This window comes from Salarias fasciatus, chromosome 22, assembly GCF_902148845.1.
Source record: "Salarias fasciatus chromosome 22, fSalaFa1.1, whole genome shotgun sequence".
In the NCBI taxonomy this organism is placed as follows: domain Eukaryota; kingdom Metazoa; phylum Chordata; class Actinopteri; order Blenniiformes; family Blenniidae; genus Salarias; species Salarias fasciatus.
Genome location: NC_043765.1, coordinates 2,321,902 through 2,348,847, shown reverse-complemented (window position 1 = coordinate 2,348,847; position 26,946 = coordinate 2,321,902). Strand labels below are relative to the sequence as shown.

Below are 26,946 nucleotides of genomic sequence, written 5' to 3'. Positions count from 1 at the left end.
TTTCACAGTGCCTTTCTGGGCACCCAAGGACGCTTTACAATAAAGATTAAAGATTAAAGACTTCACATAAAACACAAAATTCATTCCACACTTTATCTGACTTGTGTTTTAGTTCAGATTTTAGGAATGTAACTTCTGAGATCTTGAAGTGGAGGTTTTAGTCATGTAGTTCAACTCACAAATGATTTAGATAATATAATTAGTGATACTCTGAGGTGATGAGTGAGTGACTGTATGTGGAGGAATCCGTGATGGACGGACTCCAGATGTTTGTCCGGCAGGACGATGTCGTCTCTCCCCGGGAAGCCCGGCCTTCGCCACAGCCTGTCCGAGTGGAGCAGCAACAACCAGCAGCTGTCCGCCGCCGCCGCTCACGAACGCCTCGTCTCCACCGCCATCCGGCAGGAAGGCAGGTCGCTGAGGAGCCACACACACTCCCAGGTGGGTGGGGAGGAAAACACACACTCTCCCAGGTGGGTGGGGAGGAAAACACACACTCTCCCAGGTGGGTGGGGAGGAAAACACACACTCTCCCAGGTGGGTGGAGAAGCCCACAGGTTCTCCTGCTCCACTGACGGCTCTGGAACCTTGGTGCAGTGGAGGACCTGGGTTTGAATCCCAGCAGGAAGTCATTGAAACGAGCCAAGACTCAGGCTGATATATCCCACTGTATACAGGACATGTCAGGCCTGGCTTAGTCTCTACAGCAGAGGTGTCAAACATAAGGCCCGTGGGCCAAAAGCGGCCCGCAACAGGTTCTAATCCGGTCCATCAAACCACCAAAGACACTGCAGGAATTTCAAAGAAAACAGATGTTTTTCCTTCCAGGCAGAATTTCCGAGGCTGGGCTGAAGTCGTACCGATTCCCTGAGATGACCTCGGTTTTAACGGCAGCCGCTGATTCAGTTTTGTCCTTCAGACCGTCTGGGACGAGGGCGACACGTCCCGCCGGCTGGCGGACCGCGTCGGGGACGTCTCCCGATGGAAGCAGGCCCTGGAAATCTGCGCTCAGAAAGTGGATGAAGAGATGGAGGCTCTGACTCTGGTGGAGTTTCAGACTAAACACACCGTTTCTGGACGTCCTCTCACACAACCAGCAGGGTTCATCAGGACGGTACCTGTGTGTGTGTGTGTGTGTGTGTGTGTGTCAGTGTAAAGAGCAGAGCGAGCAGGCCCTGGCTGCCACCGCCCTCCCTCTGGAGGTCAGCGCAGAGTGCCTGGCGCTGAGGGAGGGGAGGCGGGGCCTGGAGCTGGTGGTGGACGGCGTGGAGCAGCAGCTGAGGACGGAGGCGGAGCTGATTGGGCGACAGCAGCAGGTCCTGCAGCAGCACGTCAGCAAGGCCTTCGACACGCTGTGGTGAGGGACACACACATCTGGACATCTGGACACCTGGACACCTGCGGACAGCAGACACTCTGATCCGGTCCCTGCTGTTTCCAGCGTCCTGCAGGACATCCGGCACCAGCTGACCTCTGACCTCCAGAACAAGATGGAGGCTCTGGATGTGGATCGGACCTGCCTGACGCTGACGGTCCAGTCGGCCAGCATCTCCCTGAAGAGCAACCCCACCCGCATCCCGGCAGGGTGACACAGAACCTCACACACACACACACCGCACACACCACACACCGCACACCACACACCGCACACACACCGCTTGTTTTCAGCTGACAATTGTCTGCTTTCGAAACAACCAAATGACAGTGTAACTTCTTGAAAACGCTCAGGCTGCATCTCCGTGGAAACACAGATGTCTTAAATGCTCAGACTTTGTCTCCATGGAAACGGGATAAAACACAGCTCATTGAAAACACTCTGACTCAGTCTCCATGGAAACAAGAGAAAACACAACTGTTTTAAAACAGTTCCCAACGTGGAACTTTTCGAAAACACCTTCTCTCCGTCTCCATGGAGACAGATTTCCTCTGAAACGCTGATGTTGCTCCTGGTCATTTGGAACGTGGTGTAAACAGTTCCTGGGTGTGGAGCGTGAGGACGTGTTGTCATGGAGACGGTGTGTCCCCGGCAGGTCGTCGACCCCCCAGGAGTGGCTCCAGTTCAGTCAGGTCAACGTGAGTCGAGGTCACGACGCCGTGCAGACGTCCCAACAGCTGAGGGAGGACATGAGTCTGACCAGAGCCCAGGTCTCACACACACACACACACACACACACACACACACACACACACAGAAATTTATTCTTTACTTTCTGGGATTTCTGACTGTTTCTTCTCAACATGAGAACAAAGTTTCATTGTATTTTCACTCTGAATATAAAGAACTAACATCAGTTCTTTTTAATTTTATCCAGATTTCTTTGAGTTTGTGATTTTTTGATTCTTCTATCATTAAATGATGTTTCAGATATTTTAATCCTTCAAACAGATAAATGCCCGTTTCTTGTCTACATTTCTTTATATTTGTTTACTTTTTTATAATTTCTTGGAACAGTTAGATCATGTAATTGCAGACAATAAAGCAATTCCTCTTCAAAAACAAAAAAAACACTGAGGAGCCGTGAAGTGTTTTTACTTTTAATTGATGATAATTTATGCAATTTTACAGCAGCTGTAAAAGTTTTCAATAGATTCTTTGGAGTCTTTGTTGCTGGATCGTACTGAATTATTGATGCAATACTCCCAGCCGCTCTCTGGCTGAAGGGGCGGGGCTTCTGCTCTTGGTCTGGACCAATCAGTGAGCCACGTTTCTTCTTCTTCAGGCTACAAACCTGAGTTCATTCATTTCTGTCCGTTCTTGTTTCAACAGCTGCAGAACGAGCTGGAGACTCAGCACCGAGCCACGGAGTTTGACCTCCGGAAGCGGACCCACCAGGAGGAGCAGGCCCGGGACCAGCTGCAGTGGCAGATCCGAGCGGTGAGGCCTCCGGGTCTGGGTCTGGGTCTGGGTCCGGGTCCGGGTCCGGGTGGGGAGGAAAACACCGTTCTACTAAGTCACTGTAGCGTCTGATCCACAGACTGAAGACGAGATGCTGGAAATGGAGAAAGACATCCAGGGTCTGGACTCGGACCTGCTGGCCAAGACCGCCTCCCTGAAGCTGGCTCACACCCGGCTGGAGAACCGGACCGGCAGGTCCGGCGTGGACCTGTGCAGGGACCAGGTCTGGACATGGTGGCGCTCGGAGGTCTGGCCTTGGAGTTGGCGGGAAGCTGAGCGGAGTGTGTGTGTGTGTGTGTGTGTGTGTGTGTGTGTCGGTCTGCAGGTGCAGCACGGCCTCATGGGAGAAGTCCAGCAGCTGGAGGCGTCCATCGCGGCTCTGAAGCAGAAGCTGTCCCAGGCCCAGTCAGTCCTCCTCACACACCCCTGTCTCTTCTAACCAAACTGAAACCAGATGGGCGGAGCTCTTCTTCCTCCCAGCCTGAAGCAGGAAGCGAGTGTCTGAAGCAACGAGTCCTCCAACTCAGACGACCACAGCGGTGGTTTTCTGGGGAGGACGGTCTCTACAGGAGCCCTGAAGGGACGAAAAGGCTCCGTCCTCCAAAAGTGAAGGAGACTTTTATAAAAAAAAAAATCAAAGTTCACCATGTGGTGTAGTTTCTTGAACGGTCTAAATTTGATGTTGAGGGTGTTTCCTGTGTGATCAGCTGACCTCCACCCTCTCTGCTCCGTCAGGCTCTCCCTGCAGAAGATGAAGCTGCATCACTCCCTCATGCTGCAGGATCTTTCCAGAAAGCAGGAAGCTCTGAGTCTGGAGCAGCGCAGCATGAACACCCGCCTCCGCCTGACATCCGCCCCCTCCGGCGGCGCCGCCACAGAGAAAACGTCCGTGCTGATGGTCCCGCTCACCAACTCCAGTGGGCGGAGCCACCTGCAGCTGCTGGCTCAGTAGCTCCAGAGCAGCCTGCTGGACAGCTGGAAGACGGCATGCCAGGGTTTTATGTCGCCTTCTTTTTTTGTGTGTTTTTGTGTTCTTCTAAAGTCCTGTTTGCTTGTTGTTGTAATGAAACCACACACACACACACACACACACACACACATGCACGGATCAGTGGTCCAGAACGAGGAGGATGTCACCATTTTAGATGTAATGAAGCCAATAATGAAAGAAACTTTCATCTGAGCGGCCTGAGGGTTGGCCCCTCATGGCCCCCGGCCCTCACGGGGACCCGGTCTGGTCTGGACAGACCTGCTGTTACAGGTGACTCCGGTACAGAACCAGAATATGGACGAGGAGGCAGGACACTCTGGAGGACGCCATGTTTGTTACTGACCATCTACTGAGCATGTGCAGAAGTATTTACTGTAGCAGCAGACAACAGGACCAGGGCCAGGACCAGGACCAGGACCAGGACCAGGGCCAGGGCCAGGACCAGGACCAGGACCAGGACCAGGGCCAGGGCCAGGACCAGGACCAGGACCAGGACCAGTATCAGTGTTTTCAGAAAGTGTGGTCTTTGCTCGTCCCCTCTGGATACGGAACATTTTCAAAAAGTTGTGTTTTCAGTGGCTCCGAGCTCTGTTGTCACGGAAACGGACGTCTACAATGTAACCAAAGTGTTGCCGTTCCAGTGTGTTCCCCCTGATTCTGCGTGTCTGAATAAATCCTCTGTCATGACTGGATGAAACCCTGTGGCTGCGTTTCCTCCATGTTCTCCAGCGGAAGCTCTCACGTTTGAGCCGCTCGCCTTGTTTGACCAGCGACGCTGCCCGGAGCACAAACACCGATAATGAGGTGAACTTTGAGTCCGACCCAGATAACGAAAAACATGAGAAGGGAAGGAATAAACATTCGGGCAGTAAAGCCTCGTAATGGCGTGTTTGTGTCATTCGCCGTGGTTTTTACGATGAGCTGCTCTCGGGATCATGTTTTGTGTGTTTTTTCCCGGAAAAATAACACAGAACTTTTATAACCTGAGAAACTGTAACAGCAGCAGCAGCAGCAATAAATCAGACTGTGATAAAAGTTCAGTTAGGATTAGAAAACATCCAGGCAGAGGCGAGCAGGGCTGCAGCTGATCACTATGTTGTCTACTAATCCATTGATTATTTTTTAGACCAGTCGATCAGTCTTTGTGTTTAACCGCGTGTTCTCTGCGGTTCGTGATGATCCAGGGCTCCGGGGCGTCGGGGTTGAAGGTTTTGGCACTGCCATGGAATTGAGAGCTGAGCTTCACAGTTTGCATTTAACATGTTTCACTGGGTTGTTTTCAGTGAAATGATCCCAAACTTTGGACACAGGGTCTGAGTTGTCGAGCCTCTCCCTCCATTTTCCCCTGACCGGGCCACCGTGGTCCTGCACCTCATCTCACCACATGCGTCTCTGATGCGGCTGTTTCAGCGGTTAAAGTATGTTTTTAGCGTCTTCCTCGCTTGTCGGCTGCAGCAAGCAGAGAAAATAGACTCTGCAAATCATTTTAGCCACGCTGCGGCACAATTAAAAAAGCATCAGGTGGAAAAACAGGCATCGACTGGAATGGATGCTGTTGGTTGCGTCTGGTGCGCTGCAACTCATCCAGGACAATATGCTCTTTTGGTCTGTTTGTTTCACCATAGTTTGTCCGTTCTAACAGAGAGCGATACTGATACAGTCCCCAGTCCTTCCTGTAGTGCACTGCAGTGACAGATGAACACAAAGTGGCCACTTTTCTCACAGAGGTAACACCATCCATCCATCCATCCATCCATCCATCCATCCATCCATCCATCCATTTATCCATTTTCTACCACTTATCCTGGACCGGGTCGCGGGGGTCTCAGTAGGGATGCCCAGACTTCCTGTCCCCAGACTCTTCCTCCAGCTCTTCTGGGGGCGTAGACTGGCCAGTAAATCGAGAGCTTCGCCTTTCGGCTCAGCTCCTTCTTCACCACAACGGACCGATACAACGACCACATTACCGGAGACGCTGCACCGATCCGCCTGTCAATCTCACGCTACATCCGCAGCCCACTCCAGAAACAAAAATCCAAGACACCTAAACTCCTCCACTTGGGCCAGAGTCTCTCCACCGACCTGGAGAGGGCAGACCACCTTCTTCCGGGGCAGGACCATGGCCTCGGATTTGAAGGTGCTGATCCTCTTCCCCATCGCTTCACACTTGGCTGCACAGCGCCCCAGTGCTGTAGGTCCCGGTTCGATGAAGCCAACAGGACAACATCATCTGCAAAAAGCAGAGATGAAATCCTGTGGTCCCCGAACTGGACCCCCTCCGGCTCCTGGCTGCACCTAGAAATTCTGTCCATAAAAATGATGAACAGAACCGGTGCCAAACGGCAGCCCTGCCGGAGTCCGACATGCACCGGGAACAGGTCGGACTTACTGCCAATGCAGACCAGACTCCTGCTCCGGTCATACAGAGACCAGACGGCCCTGAACAAGGGGCCCCGGACTCCATCCATCAATCCATTTTCCACCGCTTATCCAGGACCAGGTCGCGGGTGTTGTGGAATTTTTGGTGAATCAGAGCCAAAGATGACGAGTCAAGGTGTTGATGCTGCCCAAGGAGGATTTATTCAGGACTGCAGAGGAAGCACACACAAATCAGCTGACTGAGATCAAGGCTGTTGCTCCGAGGAGAATCCAGCCCGACTCTGGCATGACTTCCGACCATGCTATGTCATATAGCCAGATCTCACGAGACTAGCAGACGCTGTTTCTCAGGTGAAAGCATGTTGGTTCTCAGGGGACAGTCTCTAGACCAAGTGACTTCAGACAAAACAGAGCGGCCTTCACACTGTGTTCCTGAGAACTTGAAAACAAAGCATTATTCCAAATCAGCGGTGGCAGCAGTCTCAGCAGAGATGCCCAGACTTCCTGTACCCAGACTCTTCCTCCAGCTCTTCCGGGAGGATCCCAAGGCATTCCCAGGCCAGCCGAGCGACATACTCAGTCCAGCGTGTCCTAGGTCTTCCTCGGGGTCTCCTCCTGGTGGGACATGCCCGGAACACCTCCCTAGGGAGGCGTCCAGGAGGTTCCATCCTAAAGAGGTGCTGAGCCTCCTCAGCTGCTCCTCTCGATGTGGAGGAGTAGTGGCTCTACTCCGAGCTCCTCCCAGGTGACTGAGCTCCTCACCCTATCTCTAAGGGAGCCCAGCCACCCTACGGAGGAAGCTCATTTCAGCCGCTTGTATCCGGGATCTTGTCCTTTCGGTCATGACCCAAAGTTCATGACCATAGGTGAGGGTGGGAACGTAGATTGACAGGTAAATCGAGAAGCTTCGCCTTTCGGCTCAGCTCCCTCTTCACCACAATGGACCGATACAACGACCACATTACTGCAGACGCTGCACCGATCCGCCTGTCAATCTCACCTCCATTCTTCCCCCACTCGTGAACGAGACTGCACGAAACTAAAACTCCTCCACTCGAGCCAGGGTCGCTCGACCGACTTGGAGAGGGCAGACCAGGTCGGTGGAGAGACCCTGGCTCAAGCCTCGGACTCTGTACTCCCAAAGTGGTAATGGGATTCGTTAAATTTTCGGGTTGACAAACTTATATAACAATTCAAGAGAAAACAGAAATTTAGCATTTTTGTTTTAGAAAAGCTCCACGTTTATAAGTTTTGACAATGATGTCCATTCTGCAGAAAAGCTTTAATGTTGCCTGTTTTCATGGAGAAGGTGCATTTTGAAAAGGTTCATCGACTTCAGGCACCATTGTTGTGGAAACAGACACCCAAAACGCTACGGAAGTTCTGCATTTTCACTGGAAAATGTCAGATTCACCAGAACACAGAGACAACCAGAACACGAATGTAGGCAACTCAGACAAACTGGCAACAAGGCAAACAACAGAAACACGAACCACAGCTACCAGGTGATGACAATCACACATCAGGACAGGGAGCAGCAATCAGACAGGAGCGGGGGAATCACCGAGCCTGAAACCAGACAAGTTCAAACAACACTGGAGACTGAAGACAGGCAGCTGAGAGAGAGAGAGAGAGAGAGAGAGAGAGAGAGAGAGAGAGAGAGAGAGAGAGAGAGAGAGAGAGAGAGAGAGAGAGAGAGAGAGAGAGAGAGAGAGAGAGAGCGAGAGAGAGAGAGAGAGAGAGCGCGCTGGACGGTGAAAAAGTTTCACTTTCTCAGCTACTGGTGTTCAGATTTGTCAAATTAAAACAAGCAAACCTTGAACTTTCTTTTTTCCAGAGTTCCAGACTGCGTCTGCGGTGCTCACAGTGCAGTGCGTGGCGTCTGTCTTCACACTGCACTACGTGTACTGTAGACTGATGGACCAAGCTCGCTATTAATGAGTGTTTCAGTCAGATTTTAATCATGCATGTAGCATGTAGCATGTAAGATGGGGTGGAGTTATGTGCTGATAACTTGGCAGATCATAATTTACAGTTTGTCCTGTTGCTGACGTTCCGGGTTGTATCGGGGATCTTTAACGAGTCCTCTCTCCAGTATCAGCACGGCTCTGGTTCACTGTTGTATTTCTCACTGTGGAAGCGAAGTGCCACATTTACAAACTTCTGCTGGCTGTGAGTCAAAGCGGCGCTCATCCTCCGACACTTTGAAACTCCCCCCTGCTGTGGAACCTTTCCTGGAAAAACACTTTGCAGTATCCATCCTCTACCCTGTTATTTTCTTCCTGCCTGACACACCCACCTACACGCACATATACACACACACACACACACACACACACACAATAGGGAACTCATTCTCCATCATAAAACTGTTAGGAATGAGTTCATACCCACCCCTGGTCTCCATCGACCATCTTCTTCAGCACATTTATGACTTTACTGCCCGGTGCTCCAGTTCATTTGGACAGCCGCGGGTTTATGTGCCTTCCTGGCCGCTTGGATTATTCTGAATCATTTCACTTAAGGGCCCAGATGCTACCTGTCTGTTGCCCTCCACTGAGAGGGCAATTAAGGCAGCCTGGTGCCTGGTAAATGCCCCCCCACCCCTGATTCTGCATGAGTGGACGCATCTGCTTATCTGCCCTGTGTCATGACGCCATGAGCACCTCGCCCACGACGTGCCCCCATGCATCAGCCTCGGCCTGGACCCCGCCCTCTGGTTTTTCCCTGCCGTCTCCTCTCTGGGCGTCGTTGCTTCGGAGCCTCAGAGTGAAACACCACGAAGAGAGAAAGCAGCTCCAACTGATGTCGAACTGATTGTTTGAAAAATGGCCTGTTTGGACAGCGATGGCGAGATGAGCGGTACGCCGCCCGGTGGCTCGTATCATCTGAGGCCGTTCCGTCAGACGTAAACCAGAGGCCCCGTCCGCGGACCGGAGAGATGCCGGTGACGGTTCTGGACTGCGTTGCTCTCGCCGTCTACTGCTTCACCTTCCTGTTGGGCCTCCCCGCCAACGCGCTCGTCCTTTTTGTGTACGTGCGCAAGGCCCGGAAGCACGGCGGCACGCCCAACGTGGTCTACGCCCTCAACCTGTGCCTGGCTAACCTGGCGCTGGTGGCCTGGCTGCCCGTCAAGGCGCTGGAGACGGTGCTGAAGGACTGGAGGCTGCCGGCGGCCATGTGCCCCGTCTTCAGCTTCTTCCTGTACGCCTCGCTGTACGGCAGCTGCCTGTTCATCACCGCCGTCACGGTCGGCCGGTACCTCAGCATCGCGTTCCCCATCATCTACAAGAGATACCGCCGGGCCAGCCTGTCCTGCCTCGTCAGCGCCGCCCTCTGGGTGGTGGTGCTGGTGCACCTCGGCTTTGGCCTGGTGGCCGAAGGCGACGCCCACTTCGTCTACGTCCAGGACGACGGCTCGTCGTGCTTCGAGCACTTCAACGCGTCCCAGCTGGAGGTGCTCCTGCCCCTGCGGCTGGAGATGGCCATCAACTTGTTTTTCTTGCCTCTGGCCATCACGTCGTTTTGCACGCTGCGCTGCGTCACCCTGGTGTGGCGCTCCAACCTGCCGCTGGCGGGCAAGCGGAGGGTCCTGGCGGTGGCCTTGTCCACGCTGGCGGTGTTTGTGGTGTGCTACGCTCCCTACAATGCCTCGCACGTCGTGGGCTTCGTGCAAAAGGCCAACGTGGAGTGGAGGAACGTCGCCATGCTGACCAGTTGCTGCAATGTCTTCCTGGAGCCGGTGGTCATGCTCCTGCTGTCGCCAGCCATGTCCAGGGGCATTCTGGGAAGAGTCTGCGGACGGCAGAGTCAGTTGGCACGGAGCAGAAGGCATCGGCATCGATTCAAGACCACAAACATCCCGGCACCCACGACTCTGTCCGAGAAGAGCCAGGCGGGGGCCGAGGTGACAAAGGAGAGCCACGGGTGACGTCTGAACGGCGCCGAGCGTCCGTCACACCGGCCTCAGAACTCTGAACGCTGGTCAGGCTGCTGTTCACCTGCTGTTCACCTGCTGTCCGTCTCAGGTTCACACTCTCCTGTCTGCCACTCAAAGCTCCATGCCCTCAGTAACTCCACTTTCTCTTTCACTTTGACCTTTTCTACGACTCGAACATCTGTATTCAATTTATTTTAATGTCTGAATTGATAGAAATATATTAAACAAGACATGACTCTGTCGATGTTTCATAATTGTACTGAAGCTAGCATGCTACCTAACCAGCTAGCATGAGCTGATGCTCTGATGTTTGAAGGGTTTTCATGTCAAATGTAAAGCCAGCAAGTAGCCAACGACAAGTTCCTCTCAGGAAGTGAAAAAACCGTCAACAAGCTCATTATTGTCTGAGTTTAATTCCTTCACTCATGACAAGAAATCATTGTTCCAAAAAGTGTTGAAAACATCAGATTTCATGAGGACAGATGCAGATTTCTGATTCTGTAAACAAAAGAGAAGGAGTCACTGCTTGAAATCAATTATTATTCAGTGTGTTCACACACACACACACACACACACACACACACACACACACACACACACACACACACACACACACACACACACACACACACACACACACACACACACACACACACACACACACACACTCTGTCTGCTGTCTCCCAAGCTGGACATGACCATGTTCTCTGAAATGTTTCGGATCCATTTTTAGCACAAAGAAGTCACTGAAGCTGCTTTTCTTTGTGTTTACATGACAAACGAGTACACAGGAGTTAAAGAGTGAAGTCAAAGGTTTGTAATCGTGATACTGGACATGTGAAAACTGCATGTGGCAAATCTCATAAGTTCCTGGGGTGATAATTCAAATGTTTTTTACAATTCAAGCTTTGCAATAAAGGAAGGTGTCATCATTTTGTGTGTGTGTGTGTGTGTGTGTGTGTGTGTGTGTGTGTGTGTGTGTGTGTCTTCACATATTCAGGGATTAACAGCAGTGTGAATGATCAAACCTGCCGATGGCCACAGAACTGTGTGTGTGTACAGACAGTACATCCACATAAAAAAGTCCTGAAAAACGGCATTCAAGTGCAACAACTACAAATAGAAGAATGGCTAAAAATACTGAAGTTTTGTTGTCTTAAAGTGAGTTTTCAGGCTTCATATCCGAGTGCTGCTACATATTATTATTCCCGAATAAGAATGCTGCCGGTTTAAAATACTCCTGTAGATTTATAACGTACTTTGAAAAAAAAAAATAGAAGTAAAAAGAATGATAATTTTAGTTACTCTGAAATAACTGGTCAAAGAAAGCTTCACTGTGGATGGACTCCGCAGTGATCATGACTCAGAACAGAGGAGTAGATTTAACACTGCAAAATGTTCTCACATATGAGCGGAATGATCTGTTACTCATAGAAGTACAAGTACTCAGAAAACACTGTTAATTATAGTTATTAAATAGTAATTAAAGTACAACGACTCGTCTGAAAACGGGTTTTCTGCTGGTTTTTGACTTTTTACTCAGTTTAATAAAAACTGTTGACACACTCACAAGTGACTGATGAGAAAACCTCATGGTGTTAATGATCATAAATGAGCTAAAAAAAAAAAAAAGCACCTGGTTACAGCAATGTGAGTTTTAGTAATAGATTACTTCCATCCTGCTGAGTACCTGCTGCACAGTAGCTGCTAAACTGTCTACACACTGAACTAATGGACAAACACACACGGCCTTAATGCACCTTTAATGTGTGTGTGTGTGTGTGTGTGTGTGTGTGTGTGTGTGTGTGTGTGTGTTGTCAGACAGTATAAAACAAGAGACTCACACCCTGAACACATCCACAGGCTTCTGACCCACATGGACAACATGTAAGTCCTCCTCGCTCCGTCTGAAATCATTTGCGACTTGTTTTCTCGTTTGTCTGATTCTGAGATTGATCTGAAGAAACGACTGAAATCTCACAACAAGTGGTAGAGACAGTGTGAGACCTCTAGATGTCACCGTGTGACAGTAAGACGGTCTGCAGAACCAGACTCAGAGGAGGCGATTTTACGAGTTCTAGAATGTATCTTGTTCCTAGAATGGATGAAAAATCTTGAATGTATCAGAGAGGTTTGAGCGATATGGTTTCTCCTACAGTGAGTCAGAGTTTGACACACGAGGAGAGTTTTCAAATGTGTCAGAGTTCTGCACAGAGAGATGGTTCGAGAACATCTAAGAGTTAAAGAATGTGTCAGAATTTTAAAATGTCTGACCTTTGAAAGTTCTAGAATTTGTCCCAGTTCCAGATTGTGTAAGAATTTGGGAAGGCCTCAGAGTTGTAGAACATCTTGAAATGTCGTGAAAGAACTTGGGTATGGAAACGTTGACCTAAGTGAGTTTCCTTAAACGGGTCAAACCAGAGTAACAAACCTCTGAAAACTAAAACTGACGGGAGTGAGGAGGTTCTGAGATTCTCCGGTTCTCTGATTCTGAGTGTGATGGTCCAAGCCCTCCCTCTCTTCTCAAACTTCTCGCCACACACATCCTCCTCCGTCAGGTGTTGCGGTTGCCGGGAGACGATGTTTGAAGAGACTCTTATTAAATTTCCATGGTTGTGGGAGGAGCCTGACACTTACCCTCATTTATGAGGAGACGTCTCGACGTCTGAGACAGTTTGTGCTTTGTCCAGGAGGAGACGAGTCCTGCAGAACGTCTGAGGACGACGTGATGGACCAGCTTCATGTTCTCCACTGACGCAGGTCAGTTCACTGCTTTATTTGCACTTGTTTGTATATTAACTTATTTTTAACTGAGTTCCAAGATCTGTGAAAATATTTGATGTTTTGTCAGTGAGCCTTGATCATTTAATTCAAACATACTTGTGTTTATCTTTGGTCTAAAAAAGATGAACTCAAATGATAAAATATGCTTTAAAAAGAGGAAGTGGTACAAATTCTAGGCAATCCTGACAGGAAGTGAACCGGCGCTGTCTTTCAGTGTCTCCGGCTCCCATGAAGAACTCCCAGCTGCTGCTCTACGTCTACGTCGTCACCTTCCTGATGGGGGTCCCGGCCAACATCCTGGCCTTCTGCACCTTCTGCAGGAAGGTGTACCGTAAGCCCACCCCGATCGACGTCCTGCTCCTCAACCTCACCGTGTCCGACCTCATCTTCCTCGCCTTCCTGCCCTTCAAGATGAAGGAGGCGTCGGACGACATGGCATGGCTGCTGCCCTACGCGCTCTGCCCGCTCACCGGCTTCCTCTTCTACGTCACCATCTATAACAGCACCCTGCTGCTGACGGCGGTGAGCGTGGAGCGCTACCTGGGCGTGGCCTTCCCCCTCAGGTACTCCCTATGGCGCCGGCCTCGCTACGCCGTGCTGGCCAGCCTCCTGTTCTGGGCGGTGACCTGCCTGAACCTCAGCATCGTCTACATCATGCCCTACGTGCAGTGGAGCAAAGGCGCGAACCACAGCGTCAACGGCAGCGGGCAGAAGGCCCCGCCCACCTGCTACCGGAACTTCGAGGACGAGGAGCTGGTCATCGTGCTGTCCGTCCGCCTGGAGCTCTTCTGCGTCCTCTTCTGCATCCCCTTCCTCATCTGCAGCTTCTGTTATGTCAACTTCATCCTCATCCTGTCCCGGCTCCCCAACATCAGCCGGCGCCGGAGGCTGCGGGCCATCGGCCTGGCGCTGGGCACACTGATCGTCTTCGCCGTGTGCTTCGTGCCGTACAACGCCTCCCACGTGGTGGGCTTCGTCCAGAAGGAGAGCCAGGAGTGGCGGAGCGTGGCCCTGCTGTCCAGCGCCTTCAACGCCTGCCTGGATCCCATCATCTTCTACTTCTCCTCGGCGGCGGTCCGCAGCATGCTGAACCACTGCTGCAAGAACATCGTGGCGAAGCTGCACATTCTGCGGTGTCCCGGAGTTCCTCAGGGTGCTCAACCGAAGCCCCCCGAGGACGGGAGGCACAAGGGAGTGAGCCCTTCCAGAAAGTTCTGACAAGATACGGACATCCTGTACATGTGCTTTGGGGTTTACTTGTTCCATTCTGACCAGTGAAAAGTCGTAACATTATAACCAGTGATGGACTGATGTGAATAACACTGAAAGACTGAGTGAGAGCATCTCCAAGCGACAGACATTCCGGGTGGTCCAATCCAGGACCCCCTGCTGTCAGTCTGGAGTCTGGTCATAATGTTATGGCAGATCAGTGCATGCTGTCCGTGTCGTTTTCACACTTGAAAATGTTTATTCTCCGTTGTCTACCTGCCAACTGTGCTTCAGTTGAGCTGTACCTCCAGAAATAAAGAGTCAGATCTTTGTTCCCCGTCTCACCCTGTCCGTGTGCTTTTGGGCAAATCGCTCAAGTCAAGCAGTAGAAAGTGCTGTACGGGGTATGCTGTAAAGTATGGACCAGGGACACACCGGAGCAGGACTGAACCGCCTCTCGTCAAACCCTTCATCCACCTCAGATCACAGCCCCTCCGCCGACACCTGCTGTCAGGGTTGTACGTTGTGAGTTGAAAGCGTGGTCATCACTACATGGGGGAGTCCAGGTGTTTAAACGCGTTGGATGTGTCGTCTTAAAGGAATACTCCGAAGATTTTAGACCCACGCCCTTTCCCTATCATTGACTAAGTTAGACAAGCTCATAAATACCTTTTTTGTGTTTCTGCGTCCTGTGGCTGGTTCCCAGCTGTTAGCATCGTAGTTAGCTTAGCTCAATTGCTGGAAGTCAATAGGAATCAGAGCCGAACTGATGAAAGTGGACAAAATACTCCTTACAGTGGTCCAGGGGATGGTGTGTTAGCACGTGAAGTAAATCCAAATGGTTATGAAACATTTTAAAAGATGTGTTTTCTTTTCAATCGTTAAAATAACGTTTTGATACACACAGACCTGCACAAGCATAGTGCTCCGCGGAAGGATATACCGGAGCACAGCAGGAGAAGCCATAGACATAAGCCACTGTGCGCCGGTATATCCTTCCACGGAGCACTATGCAGAGATACAAAAAAGGCATTCATGAGCTTGTCTAACTTTGCCAATGACAGGGAAAGGGCGTTGGTCCAAAATCTTCGGAGTATTCCTTTAAACCCTGATCCAACGGCTCGCACTCAGATCGGGGACATTCTCGCTGTGCTGGAAAGTGCTAACCACTACACCACTCTGAGTCCTCCACTATTACACAAGGACTGTTCAAACATGTCTTTCTGTGACGCGCAGTTCAACGAGGGCGCCGCTTAATGAAAGATGAGTGTTTTATTGGAGCGAGGGATAAAGTAACCAGACTGCAGGAAGTTTGAGTACATAAACAGGAAGCGCCGCCTCACACATGAAGTTATGAGCCGGGCGAGTCAACAGCAGGCGCTTTATGAAGCGCGGCTGTAAAGAGGTCTGGAGGGACTTCAAACAGTGGCTGATAACTGCGCCACCGCCGCTTCCTGCCAATTATAATGCTGGGCAGCTGGAGTGTGAACGCCGATAACCAGCATCGATAGTGTCCTGTGCGACTATTGAAAGTACACACCTATGTCAGCTGCACGTGTTCACGCACAGGTGAGCTGCAGGTGCAGTCGGTCTGGATTCTGATGGTTACTAGCTAGCTGGTACCGCTAACACCGGACATGACGACGGTACTGCGATGAACCCAGAGTAGAGAGTTTGAGCTCACAGACAAAAGAACAAAACACAAGTTGGCGGTCAGCACTTCACACCATGAGAAGTCTTGTATAAAATAATCAATTCCCCGACAGTTATCACAAAATAAGGGCAGTAATGCTGAATCCCATGAGAGTCCGCAGCACGTCGCCGCCTGCTACAAAAGGATACTAAATCAAAGTGAACTTAATCATAAACTACACAATACCTCATTTTAAAATTCGGTGTAACTCGACCAGCTGACGAGACGCTCATCCAGTCTTAGCTTTAAGACGCTGTCTGAATCCCAGGGAACAGCGTAGGCTGGCGGCGCTTCCTGAGGACGCTCTGGGCAGCAGAGACACTTCTAAACCCTGGACAGAGCTATCTAAAGCAGGCAGGCAGCCTCCCCTCTGTAACCACCTTCACCGCCGGTGGTACGACCAACCGCGAGTGACCCCTACCCTGCTGCAACGACCCATCGCCAGTCCCGCAGCCCCTTCTGTCTCTTTTCTTCTATACTCACTCCTTTAGCGTCCAGCGGTCCCAGAGTTTTCAGAGCACTTCCCAGCACCTCAGTCTTCTGTGTGGAAGATGCAAACCACCAACATGCAGCTGACAGTTAAAACCCTACTGACTTTATCTACCAACCCTAATCAAGCAGGCTAAAGCTAATCACAGTCACCGCGACATCTCGGTAAACCACATCGTCCAGAAACTGAAAACTCACTACCTTCCCAAGAAAGTACCTTGCATTAGATCTAAATGTAAAAATACATCAATTAAACTGAAGCAGTGTTGATTCCATTGAAAAAGACAAAAAGATTTCTCAACAAATCTTTTTCGTGACAGGAATGAGCGGGACAAATAAACACTTCCTTCTCATTTTAATTTGATTTCAACAGTCTGCCTTCTTGTCTGACTTCTCCTTTTGTAAGTTTTTGTTCACGGAAAAGATTCATTGACAAATCTTTTCCGTCACTGCCTTCAGCTAAATGAACACTGCTGCTAGCGGACATTAGCATTTTCCTTTCTCGTTCCAGCATACCGTCAACATTCCTCTGTCTTCAGGACAAACGCCCGCTGGTGGTGGAGACGCCCTTCCATCAGCGGTTGCTACTCAAGCCAACGGTCGTAACAGTGAAATATCGCTGAAGCTTCAATTACAACCTCCCGAAGAAAATGTGATCGTTTTCAAACGATCAGAGACCAGGTGAGCTAAAGCTAAAGCTAGCAGGCGGCTGGAACGAATGGAATGCTAACAGCGATTGGGACGGGCTGAAGCTGTTTGACGTACATTCCTTAGTGCTGCTTTCAGGATAAACTAAGTCAATTCAGGGATATCGAGACGTGGAGTTTAGTGAAACAGTAACTGAGCAGGCCTGCCCTCACAAGGCCCACAGACCACCACTTGGCCCAACGTGTGTGATAAAAGACGAGAAGCCAGGAAGGTGAAGTTCAGGTCATTTATTGACTTTGAGTCCCTGCATGTTGTTTCCATGTTGGTCAGTGGAGGACAGAGTGATTCGAACAAGCTGCTGAACGTCTCCCGTCTTTTATGCAACTCCTGGGATTAAAAAAAACCAAAACACTAAAAATGACATCGCTGCCGTTTCATCCGATCCAAAGAAAACAAGGAAAAAAAAAAAGCCAAAAACCATGAGGAGAAACTGAAAGGACAATTAAAGAGTAACTTTACACTTTTACAAAGAAGTGAATGGAATGTGGCATCGAAAACGAATAAAGGACGACAGGAAAGACTTTTCATTTGAACTGAATGTGATCACTCGTCACTTCAACGCGCTGGAGGGAAACTCAACCTGCTACTTTGGAGCTGGAAAACAAAACAAGAACGACTTCATTTCTGTGGCAGGACCCAGCAGAAAGGTTCTCCTCGGCGGCTGCCGCGGTTCCGCCGAGTCGTTTGATCAGATCTTCACTCAGACCACAGAGACGCCGGCTGCTTCGCTTTGACTCGTTTAAATCTGCCCAATCAGAAGCAGCGTCTCAATTTAGAGGCCGAATCTTCACCACTTCTTTAGTTCATTCCAGAACTTAAATCCCCAACCCCAAACCCCCCCCCCCCCCCCCCCCCCCCCCCCAACCCCAAACCGACCCACCCCACCCCCCACCCAAAAGACTGACAACACAACCGAACATTCACAACTTCGATCATCAGCCTCGCCTGCGACTCCCGACGGCTTCATCTGTCAAAACCGCCTTGGAGCAGCTTCCAGTCCCTTCAGGTTCCACCTCAGTCTTCCTAAAAGTTCTGCTGATGGAATCAAAGGTGGTGTCATCTGAGCAGAGCTACCACAGCGGAAGGCAGGAGCCTCTCTGCTGCCCCCTAGTGCACAAACTGCACCTCGGGGAGTTTACAGAGCCTCAGATTTACACTTCCACTCTATTTGAAGTGTAAATAAAAAAAATGGAGCAGAGTGATCTGAGGCGGTTCAGACGACAGAATCAACCAGAGGAGGCGAAGGACCGAGAGTCTGGGATGGGATCAGAAAGAAAACACTGCCAGGGAGGAAGAATCGGCCACAAACCAGGAGATAGGAGGAGAAACAACAGAGAACCACATCCCAGACGGCCCCCAACACACACACACAGCCACATACATACCACACACACACACACACACACACACACACACACACACACACACCCCCCCCCAACACACACACACACAGGAAAAAAAACACAAAACTAGATGAAATGTTGACATGAAGCAAAGAATTGGATTCAATTCAGAGCTGCATGTGATCATCTGACACGCACACACAGACACACGCACACACACACACACAGTCAGCCACGTGCACACGAGACACACAGACACGTACACGCTAGACACACACAGCTGCGCAGACACAGCTGTGTGCACGCACATACAAGCGTGCACACAGCTGTGATGAGCCACAAATACGCATTCACACAGTAAAGACATGCACACGAACACAGGCTCAACACACACATACATACACGCACGCACGCACGCACGCATGCACGCACGCACACACACATTTTTGGTTTTGCTTCGACGTTAAATCCTGAAAACGGTTTTCAGAGGAATCAAAGGAAGGGAGTTCTCACCGAGCGAAGCCTGTTTCTGGGTTTCAGGGTTTGTTTTTTTTCTCTCACTGTAAACGCCGAGTGTAAACGGTGACTCGTTTCGGGTTCCGCCGCCTCGTTTGACGGTCGGGGGAGAAGAGAGAGGAGCTGAAGCCTCGTCAGGCTGTCAGCCGGGGGAAAGTCTCAGCTGCCTGTTCAGCAATGCTACGTTTGGAAAAGTCTCACAGGAAGCTACCGAGCCGCCGGCGCCGCCCTGCGGTCCAGAACGCTCGGACCGGGCGGAGCGTTTCAGAGAAGGGGCGGAGCTTCAGACATTCACCAAGACGGACCGGAGCGGGAAGAGGAGGAGGACAACGGGAACATGCTTCTGTTCAGCGCCAAACTGGAGCGACGGGCCGAGCGGTCTGGGTCCGGTTCAGAGGCGGTCCGGTCGGGAGGGGACGGGTGGGTGTGTGTGTGTCTGTGTGTCTGTGTGTGTGTGTTACTCGGGGTGAAAGAGGGGAAAACAGTCACGCAGTATTTAAATAAAGCTGCCCTTTTTTCTTTTTATTGCAACGTTCACATTAAAACAAACGTTCACATTCTGGATGAACTTCAACGAGTTTGAGCCGTGAGACGGAGTGTGTGTGTGTGTGTGTGTGTGTGAGAGTGTGTGTGTGCGTGTGTGTGTGTGCTTGAGAGCGTATGTGTGTGTGTGCGTGCGTGCGTGTGTGTATGTGTGCTTGTGCTCGTACTGTGACTGGGTGAGTGATTAAGGCACTTCAGTGACGTCAGCAGTGAGAAGAGAGAGAACCGACAAACCGAGTCGCCCTAAGAACCGGACCTGGACCCAACCGGACCAACGAGTCTGAACCAACCCGGGACGATCCAGACCGATCCGGGCCGATCTGAACAGATCCAGACCGCTCTGAACCAATTCAGACGGAACCCGATCAATCGAATCAAACTGATCCGAACCAATTCAGAAGACGTATCGAGCAGAGCTGACCCGGACCGACCCGGTCCGACCCAGACCGACCGGACCCCATTCCCAGTTTGGCGCTGAACAGTTTCGTGGAGACTTGCTGGACGATGAGCCGTGCGGCCGCGCGGCGGCAGGAGGGTGAAAGGTCGCGGCGGGTGGAGCAGCTCCTCCGCCGAGCGACAGGAAGTGAGAATGCAGTGGTTGAAGCTTGGTGTGTGGCGTCGGGGCAGAAGCCCGGCGAGTCGAGTCCGTCACTGCGGGGGAAACAACGCTCCGGTTAGAACCTCGCTTCCTCCGGTACCGGTCCAGGAAACACCCACAGCTCCTACACCCTGACAGCAGCATCACTGTGTGGGTTCTGCTCTCTGCATGTGGGTGAATGAGAGCACAGCACCACCTGGTGGCCCGGCCTGGAGACTACAGCTCACGGAAGCAGAACCATGAGGAGGAGTGGGCCGTCCCTCACCTCTTCTAGGTGTCCTGCGGGCGTCCCGGCTTCTCCTCCACCTCCTCCACCTCGCAGTCGGCGCTGCCGGAGTGGTACTCGGCCACGTACAGGCTCTTGTCGATGCTGCCGGGGATGGGCTTGATGTCGGTCACCAGCTGGTCCTCGATGGCCTTCAGGTTGAAGCGGTCCTCCGACGTGATCAGGTTTATGGCCAGGCCCAGGTGACCGAACCTCCCTGGAGCCAGAGGACAGAGGAGGTCAAAACCGCCGCCGCTGCCGAGGAGGGTCAAAGACTAACCCCGAGGTCGAAGTGCCATAGCGTCGCAACATTCATGTTTAGAGTGAACCGCTCTCTGCAGGAGGCGCCTGAAGTTTCATGACAAGAACAACAGCACCACCTAGTGGAACCCGCATGAAGACTGCACCAGTTTCCATGGAAACAGACATTCTTTGAGCCTGTCTGGCCATCCCAGCCGGGCCTCGTCCAGGGTCCACATTTTAAACAAAATCTTCTGACGCGAAAACTTTGCCGGATAACTAGTCTGGCGTTGTTTGAAGTAGAACTACAAAGAGCACATCAAAAGTGCCAAAATTCCAGGAATGGTGTGCTGTGACTTTTCTCAGTGTTACGGCAAAACATATCTGACAAAACTGCCAAAAACCAAAACGTTCCGGATGAGAGTCGTCCAAAAAACAAAAAAATTCATCCCCAAACTCCATCAAGCCTCGCCATACTTTGCAATATTTTGATATTTTAATAACGTCTCTACGTCAGTTTTTGTCCTCTATCCAGATGTGGAAACCTCATTTCAATATCTTCTACCAAATCTGAACGGTGAGCTTTACAGTTTGGCCAGCATTTCAGCTGTTTTTAGAGTTTATAATGTGTGTGTATTGGAGAGGTTCTCCATTTAAACCAAATAAAGAGCTTTCTCTCATCCCCACGGCCACATTTCTGGCACAATCTTATCAAATTCTACATCAAAACGTAGGTATTTTTCTTATAATGCTCACAATGCTTTCATTTTTTCTTTAAATAAAACGGTTCTCTCTCCAGATGCATTTGTTTGAGGAGACGGCTGAATTTTCTCCGACCTGCTCCAATGCATTTTTGGAGAGATTTTCCTCACTGAAATGCATAATTTCAGACATTTAACAAACTTGCTGTGGCTATATGGATGATCCTGCAGGCATGGAAATTTCAGGCTTAATCCATGAAAGACTTCTGACGCTCACAGAAATTTTTTTTTTCAATTTCGCCTCTGGGTTCACAAGAAATGACATTTCTTCAACCGTACAAACTGCATGAAAAACTGCTGACTCACTGTCATGGCTGCCGAGAGCAGCTGGTCTCCATGGTGAATATAGAGGAGTTATACGAACACACACACGTTCACACACACACTGCAGTCGGCAGCAGCTGGCAGGCACAAAGTAAAATTTCCTCTGGAATTTTCTGCTTTCCAAGATGCTGCCGTGTTAACGCAAAACTTGTAAAGCAAAACCGCAAAAACCCTTGTGTGAGAATGGAGTCTCAATCTCGTTTGTGATGCTGTACCTCAGTTTTTTTTTTGTTTCAAATGACTTTTAAAGATTGGATGAAGGATTTCCATGAGTGTGACTTGGAAACTCAAAGCTGTGCGATGTGGGCGTGGCTCGAGGGGAACGGACCTGATCTCCCGATGCGGTGCAGGTACGTCTCGGCGTTCTTGGGGAAGTCGAAGTTGATGACCACGTTGACGGCCTGGATGTCGATTCCTCTGGTGAACAGATCTGTGAAGGCAGCGCAGCGGCTCAATCTCGAGTTTCTCACACACACAGACACACACAGCGTGTCGGGCGTGCAGTGGAACCTCACCGGTGCAGACCAGGTTCCTGCACAGTCCGTTCCTGAAGTCGTGGAACACGCGGTTCCTGTACTCCTGCAGACAGAAGCAGGCGGTGAGAGACGGACTCCGGAACGCCCCGGCGCCGGGCGCTCGGCCGGGAGGCTCACCTGCATCATTTTGGCGTGGATGTAGAAGCAGGAGTAGCCCAGCTGAGTGATCTTCTTGGCCAGGAGCTCCACCCTCTGGGTGGAGTTACAGAAGATGATGGACTGGTTGATCTGGAGCTGCGACAGAGCGAGAGGCGGGTTACGGGTGGAGCCGGAGCGAAGGGGACACAGCCGGACGTCGTCCACAGAGGTGGGTTACCCTGGAGAACAGCGTGTTGAGGCAGTGGACCTTCTGCCGCTCCGTCACGTAGGCGTAGAACTGCGTGATGCCCTTCAGAGTCAGCTCCTCCATCAGGTTGATCTCGTAGGGTTTCTGAAGGTGTTTGGCCTGCAGCAGAAGAGACACTTGAGGACGCTGGTTTTAACAGGTCCTTGAAGACCGTCTGGATCCTTTAACCGAGAGACGATTCGGCGGCTGATGGGGGAAGGCGGCCGGCGGCGCTCACCATGAACTTCTGCACGCTGATGGGGAAGGTGGCAGAGTAAAGGAGGATCTGTCTGTTCTTGGCCAGGAAGCTGATGATGTCCTCGATGAGCACCACGAAGTCCTGAGACAGCAGCTTGTCCGCCTGAGAGGAGGAGGAGGAGGAAACATTAAAGCTTTAAGTCATGGACCTCCAAAAACACGTCAAAGCATCTCCAGGTGTGCAGCTCTGCAGAGGTCAGAGGTCACCCGGTCTGCTGTGGTCATGTGATCTTTACCTCGTCCATCACCATCATCTGGACCCGGTCCACCTTTGCCACGCCTTTCTTGATTAAATCCAGGATCCTGCCGGGTGTGGCGATGACCACATGCACTGATGTGAAAACACACAGCTTCAATTAGCAAAGGGTAGCTAAGGGTGTGTGTGTGTGTGTGTGTGTGTGTGTGGGGGGGGGGGGGGGGGGGGCCTCACCGGTCTCGTCCAGGCGCATGATGTCGTCCCGCAGGTTGGTTCCTCCGGTGGTGGCCATGACCTTGACTCCGCCCAGATGTTTGCTGATCTGGATGCAGATCTGGCTCACCTGCAGGGCCAGCTCTCGGGTGGGAACCATCACCATGGCTGCGGCGGGACAGACAAAGCGGAGGCGGCTGTGATGAGGCGGCTGTGAGAGGACGGCGGCGGCGGCGGGACGTGGCGTCTCACCCTGTATGTGGTCCTTCTTCAGGTCTATCCTCTCCAGCAGAGGGATCAGGTAAGCGCCACTCTTCCCCGTCCCGTTCTTCGCCCGAGCCAGGATGTCTCGTCCGGACAGGGCGATGGGGATGCTCTCCTCCTGCAACAAACCGTCTTCAGGGCTCATACGCCAGCCATGCTACATGCTCAACAGTGAGCTCGGTCTACAGTCGACACTACACACAGTGCACACTACTTTACCTCAAGATAAAGTTGGTTTAAGTTTCATTAAAATCAGGTTTAAGTTGAGATTTCAGTCATTTTTGGCATTAATTGTGACATATTTTCAAAAAAAAAAAGACTTTCTCAAAACTTATACTTGAAGCCACAAGAAAGAAAAACCTTAAACTGCATCAGACCGGCCAATCAGACGAGAGCGTACCTGGATGGGTGAAGGCTTCTCCCAGCCCATCTCGAAGATCCCCATCAGCAGCTCTCTCTTCAGACAGTAATCTTCAAACTCGTTCCCTTTCGTGGACGTGACATCCTGCAGAGGACAGAGCGGTCAGGAGGACGGGAGGAGGACAGAGCGGTCAGGAGGACGGCGGGAGGACAGAGCGGTCAGGAGGACGGCGGGAGGACAGAGCGGTCAGGAGGACGGGAGGACAGAGCGGTCAGGAGGAGGACAGAGCGGTCAGGAGGACGGCAGAAGATTCAGACTCTGGACTCACTGAGGTTTTGACCCTGTTGTCTTTGGGAGGAAGCTTCAGACTCTTTTTCCAGTCGTCTCCGAACTTGACTCCTCCTCCTCCTCCCTGAGCGGCGCCCACGCTCTTCCCTTGAGTCGTGGGTGCTGGTGGGACTGAAGCGGGTTTGGTTTGTCCTTTGAGCTGCCCGTTCTGCTTGTTCAGTCCCATGACGAGCGGGCCCACGCTTTCAGTTCTGGCAGTGGCCATTTTTCCCTCTTTTTTGTTTTTGTTTTTTTAAATATTAGATTTTTGCCTCTTCTTAGGTATTTAAAAAAAAAAAAAAGTTTGATAAAGTGTTAAAACAATATTCTCTATTATTATTTTGCTTTAAAGTCGAAAAGCTTTGACAACAGAAGAGGATTTGTAGTATTTACATATACACATGTACGTGCAGTTCGGTCCCCTTCAACAACAGAGCGACTGACGTACGGCAAAAACAACACATACACAAAAAGAAACACTTTTTACACACAAGCTCTTCAAAATGAAGAGAAATTTGCATCCATATGCATAAACATACTTGTGCACAATATAGAAAAATTATATGTGAACAAGTATCAAAGCAGTTTAAGTCCTGAAATAGAACAACTAAGGCAATCTGAACTCGGGGAATAGATTCTTCAATATAATCTGGCTAATACTTTTAAACTCAGTCTCTCCGGTTTCCACTTTGAGTCCATACAAGGTGTCCAAAATCTGTACTAGTTTTTCCCCAAAGTCATGGAGTCTGTAAATGCTGCGAGTCTGTCCTCTGAGCGGGAGGCTGCCGGTCCGCGCATGAGAGGAAGAGAGTCCGGAAGTGGCGCGAGGGCTCGTTCAGTCCGTCGCTTTAGAAAAGGAGGAGTCCCTCACGCCTCTGTCCCTCCGCCAAGTGTGTGAGTCGAGGCCGCGAGCGACCTGCTGCCTCCTCAGAGTCCGAGTCCACAGCTCCAAGGTGTCACCTGGAACAAAGTCAGGACACATCAGGCTGGGAAGCCCTGTCAGGACAACAGTATTAAGGAAAAAAAATAACACCTCAGCATCGAAAAAGAAACAAGTGGAAGAATCTTGTTTTAAAGGGAGATCAGGTTTGTCCAGCTTAAAGCTGAATGCAGAAATGATCCAAATGTCACACTGCTGTCAGGGGGAGTTCAGAAAAACACACAATGTAGGAACTAGAGAATATCAAACATTTGGCGGCCGGAATGGAGCCTCTTGGGACCAGTTTTGGCTCACGGGCCTTATGATTGTCACCCCTGATCCATCACATCCAGATTTCGCAGCTGTGTGGATAACATGAAGAGTGAATGCAGAACTTCCATCCAGACAGCGGGTCTATTTCAGTTCGTCCTGCAGCAGGAAAGGCTTTGGCTCAAGCAGCAGCTGGACAGGTGAAGCTGCCAGGTGGCAGATTACACTCAAACGGGATTTAAACACGTGTGGCCTCCAGGAAAGGCCTGAATACACCAGCGGAACTTAAAGAGACACACTTTATAAAGTTTACAGACTTTGTAGCGTTAACGCAGACATCAGGATCACTTTTATGAAAGTAACTTCCAAACAGAGGACGTCCAAAACCCTTTAACTCACTTCTTCCTGAAAGAATCCATTCGGGAACTAATTTAAAGTCACGTATAACCCATCGACACTACAAGGTTGACTGTTTGACATGTTTCTCAAATTTAATGAGGATTAAATGCTTCCATATAGCAAGAAGGCTAAGCTAACCATTTAGCCCACGTTAAAACGGCGCTAACTTTAAGTTGGTTTGTACTCCGTACTGATACACAGTCCAGCTTTAGTTGTGACGACTTCCCTCACGGGAATTAGAATAAGATAACGACACGAACTCGTTGGATTTGTTCGTTAATAATACTAGCTCGCGGCTAATTTAGCACACGGAGGCTAACTTGGCTCTGTGCTAACGTTAGCAAACATGCTAACGAGCTCAACTCGGCTGTTTTTAGCAGAAATGTCCAAAAAACCTACCTGGTTTTCTCTGATATTCCTGTAACTGGTGACTCGGTGTGTGGTCGAGCTGCTGCTTCTCGTGAGATTCTCTTAAAAAGCTGAGTATTGTTCGCGGTTGGATTCACTTCTATTGTGTTTCTGTTTCCTTTAAATCAACATGGTCGCCTTCTTCTTCGCCCGCTCTTCCTCGGCGTCTCCCTCCTGTTTATCACGCGCGGGTCGATAACGCTACCGCCACCAGCCGGTGAATATCAGTACTACAAGACACGGAGTTTATTGAGAGGCGCAGTTTTATTTTCAATTGACTATTTTATAGTTACCATTTAAACCTTCTAAAAAGTCCGTTAAGACGTTTTGTACCAGTATTGTACCGGTATTAATAATTGTAATTGGTTACAAAGAACTTTGACTTAATTCTCAGAATTTATTTTAAGAATAAAAAGTCAGAATTATTTCTTTATCATCATCCAGACACAAGGCAATTCACAATAAAGTTATGTCTCTCTTAAGCACGTTGCTTTATGCACGTTTCCTTCATTCCCCTGAAAAGCACTGTGAATTGTCTTATACCTGACTGGTGCCATAGAGATCCATTTGATTGCCTTGAAGCCAATAATAATTCATCTATACTTTTTATTGTTTGTCTGTGAAACTTTGAACATTTCTTTTAAAAGTTTATGGAATTTAATACTTTGTTATTCAATGTATTTGATGTGTTTAAAAACTAACACATCTTTTTAAAAAGATGCATTTGCATCTGAGTAAAAGTCAGCAGTGTTTTCATGTGGATTTGTAAAATTTGGGCAAAGCAACAGTAG

At 50.2% G+C, this 26,946-nt stretch overlaps 4 protein-coding genes across 4 annotated transcripts; 3 read left to right on the top strand and 1 right to left on the bottom strand.

The window, feature by feature from the left end:
* The first annotated feature begins 285 nt into the window (after positions 1-285).
* tekt2 (tektin 2 (testicular)) lies at positions 286-3,855 on the top strand. Its single transcript, XM_030120929.1, has 9 exons — positions 286-441; positions 920-1,045; positions 1,152-1,357; positions 1,442-1,585; positions 2,031-2,145; positions 2,768-2,875; positions 2,976-3,119; positions 3,222-3,301; positions 3,632-3,855. The coding sequence occupies exons 1-9, from the start codon at positions 286-288 to the stop codon at positions 3,846-3,848; spliced, it is 1,296 nt and encodes a 431-aa protein (XP_029976789.1). The 3' UTR covers positions 3,849-3,855.
* Positions 3,856-9,207: 5,352 nt separating this feature from the next.
* On the top strand, positions 9,208-10,197 carry LOC115409731 (free fatty acid receptor 3). Its single transcript, XM_030121003.1, has one exon. The coding sequence runs from the start codon at positions 9,208-9,210 to the stop codon at positions 10,195-10,197; it is 990 nt and encodes a 329-aa protein (XP_029976863.1).
* A 2,991-nt stretch (positions 10,198-13,188) lies between these two features.
* On the top strand, positions 13,189-14,208 carry LOC115409730 (free fatty acid receptor 3-like). Its single transcript, XM_030121002.1, has one exon. It carries the CDS (start codon positions 13,219-13,221, stop codon positions 14,206-14,208), a length of 990 nt encoding a protein of 329 aa, XP_029976862.1. The 5' UTR covers positions 13,189-13,218.
* Positions 14,209-17,301: 3,093 nt separating this feature from the next.
* LOC115409207 (probable ATP-dependent RNA helicase ddx6) lies at positions 17,302-26,312 on the bottom strand. Its single transcript, XM_030120268.1, has 13 exons — positions 26,147-26,312; positions 24,161-25,119; positions 23,872-23,976; positions 23,460-23,589; positions 23,229-23,375; positions 23,035-23,129; positions 22,779-22,901; positions 22,532-22,660; positions 22,333-22,449; positions 22,195-22,258; positions 22,008-22,109; positions 20,355-20,571; positions 17,302-20,142 (listed from the first exon to the last, which is right to left on the bottom strand). Exons 2-12 carry the CDS (start codon positions 24,383-24,385, stop codon positions 20,360-20,362), a joined length of 1,449 nt encoding a protein of 482 aa, XP_029976128.1. The 5' UTR covers positions 24,386-25,119; positions 26,147-26,312; the 3' UTR covers positions 17,302-20,142; positions 20,355-20,359.
* Between the last annotated feature and the right edge of the window lie 634 nt (positions 26,313-26,946).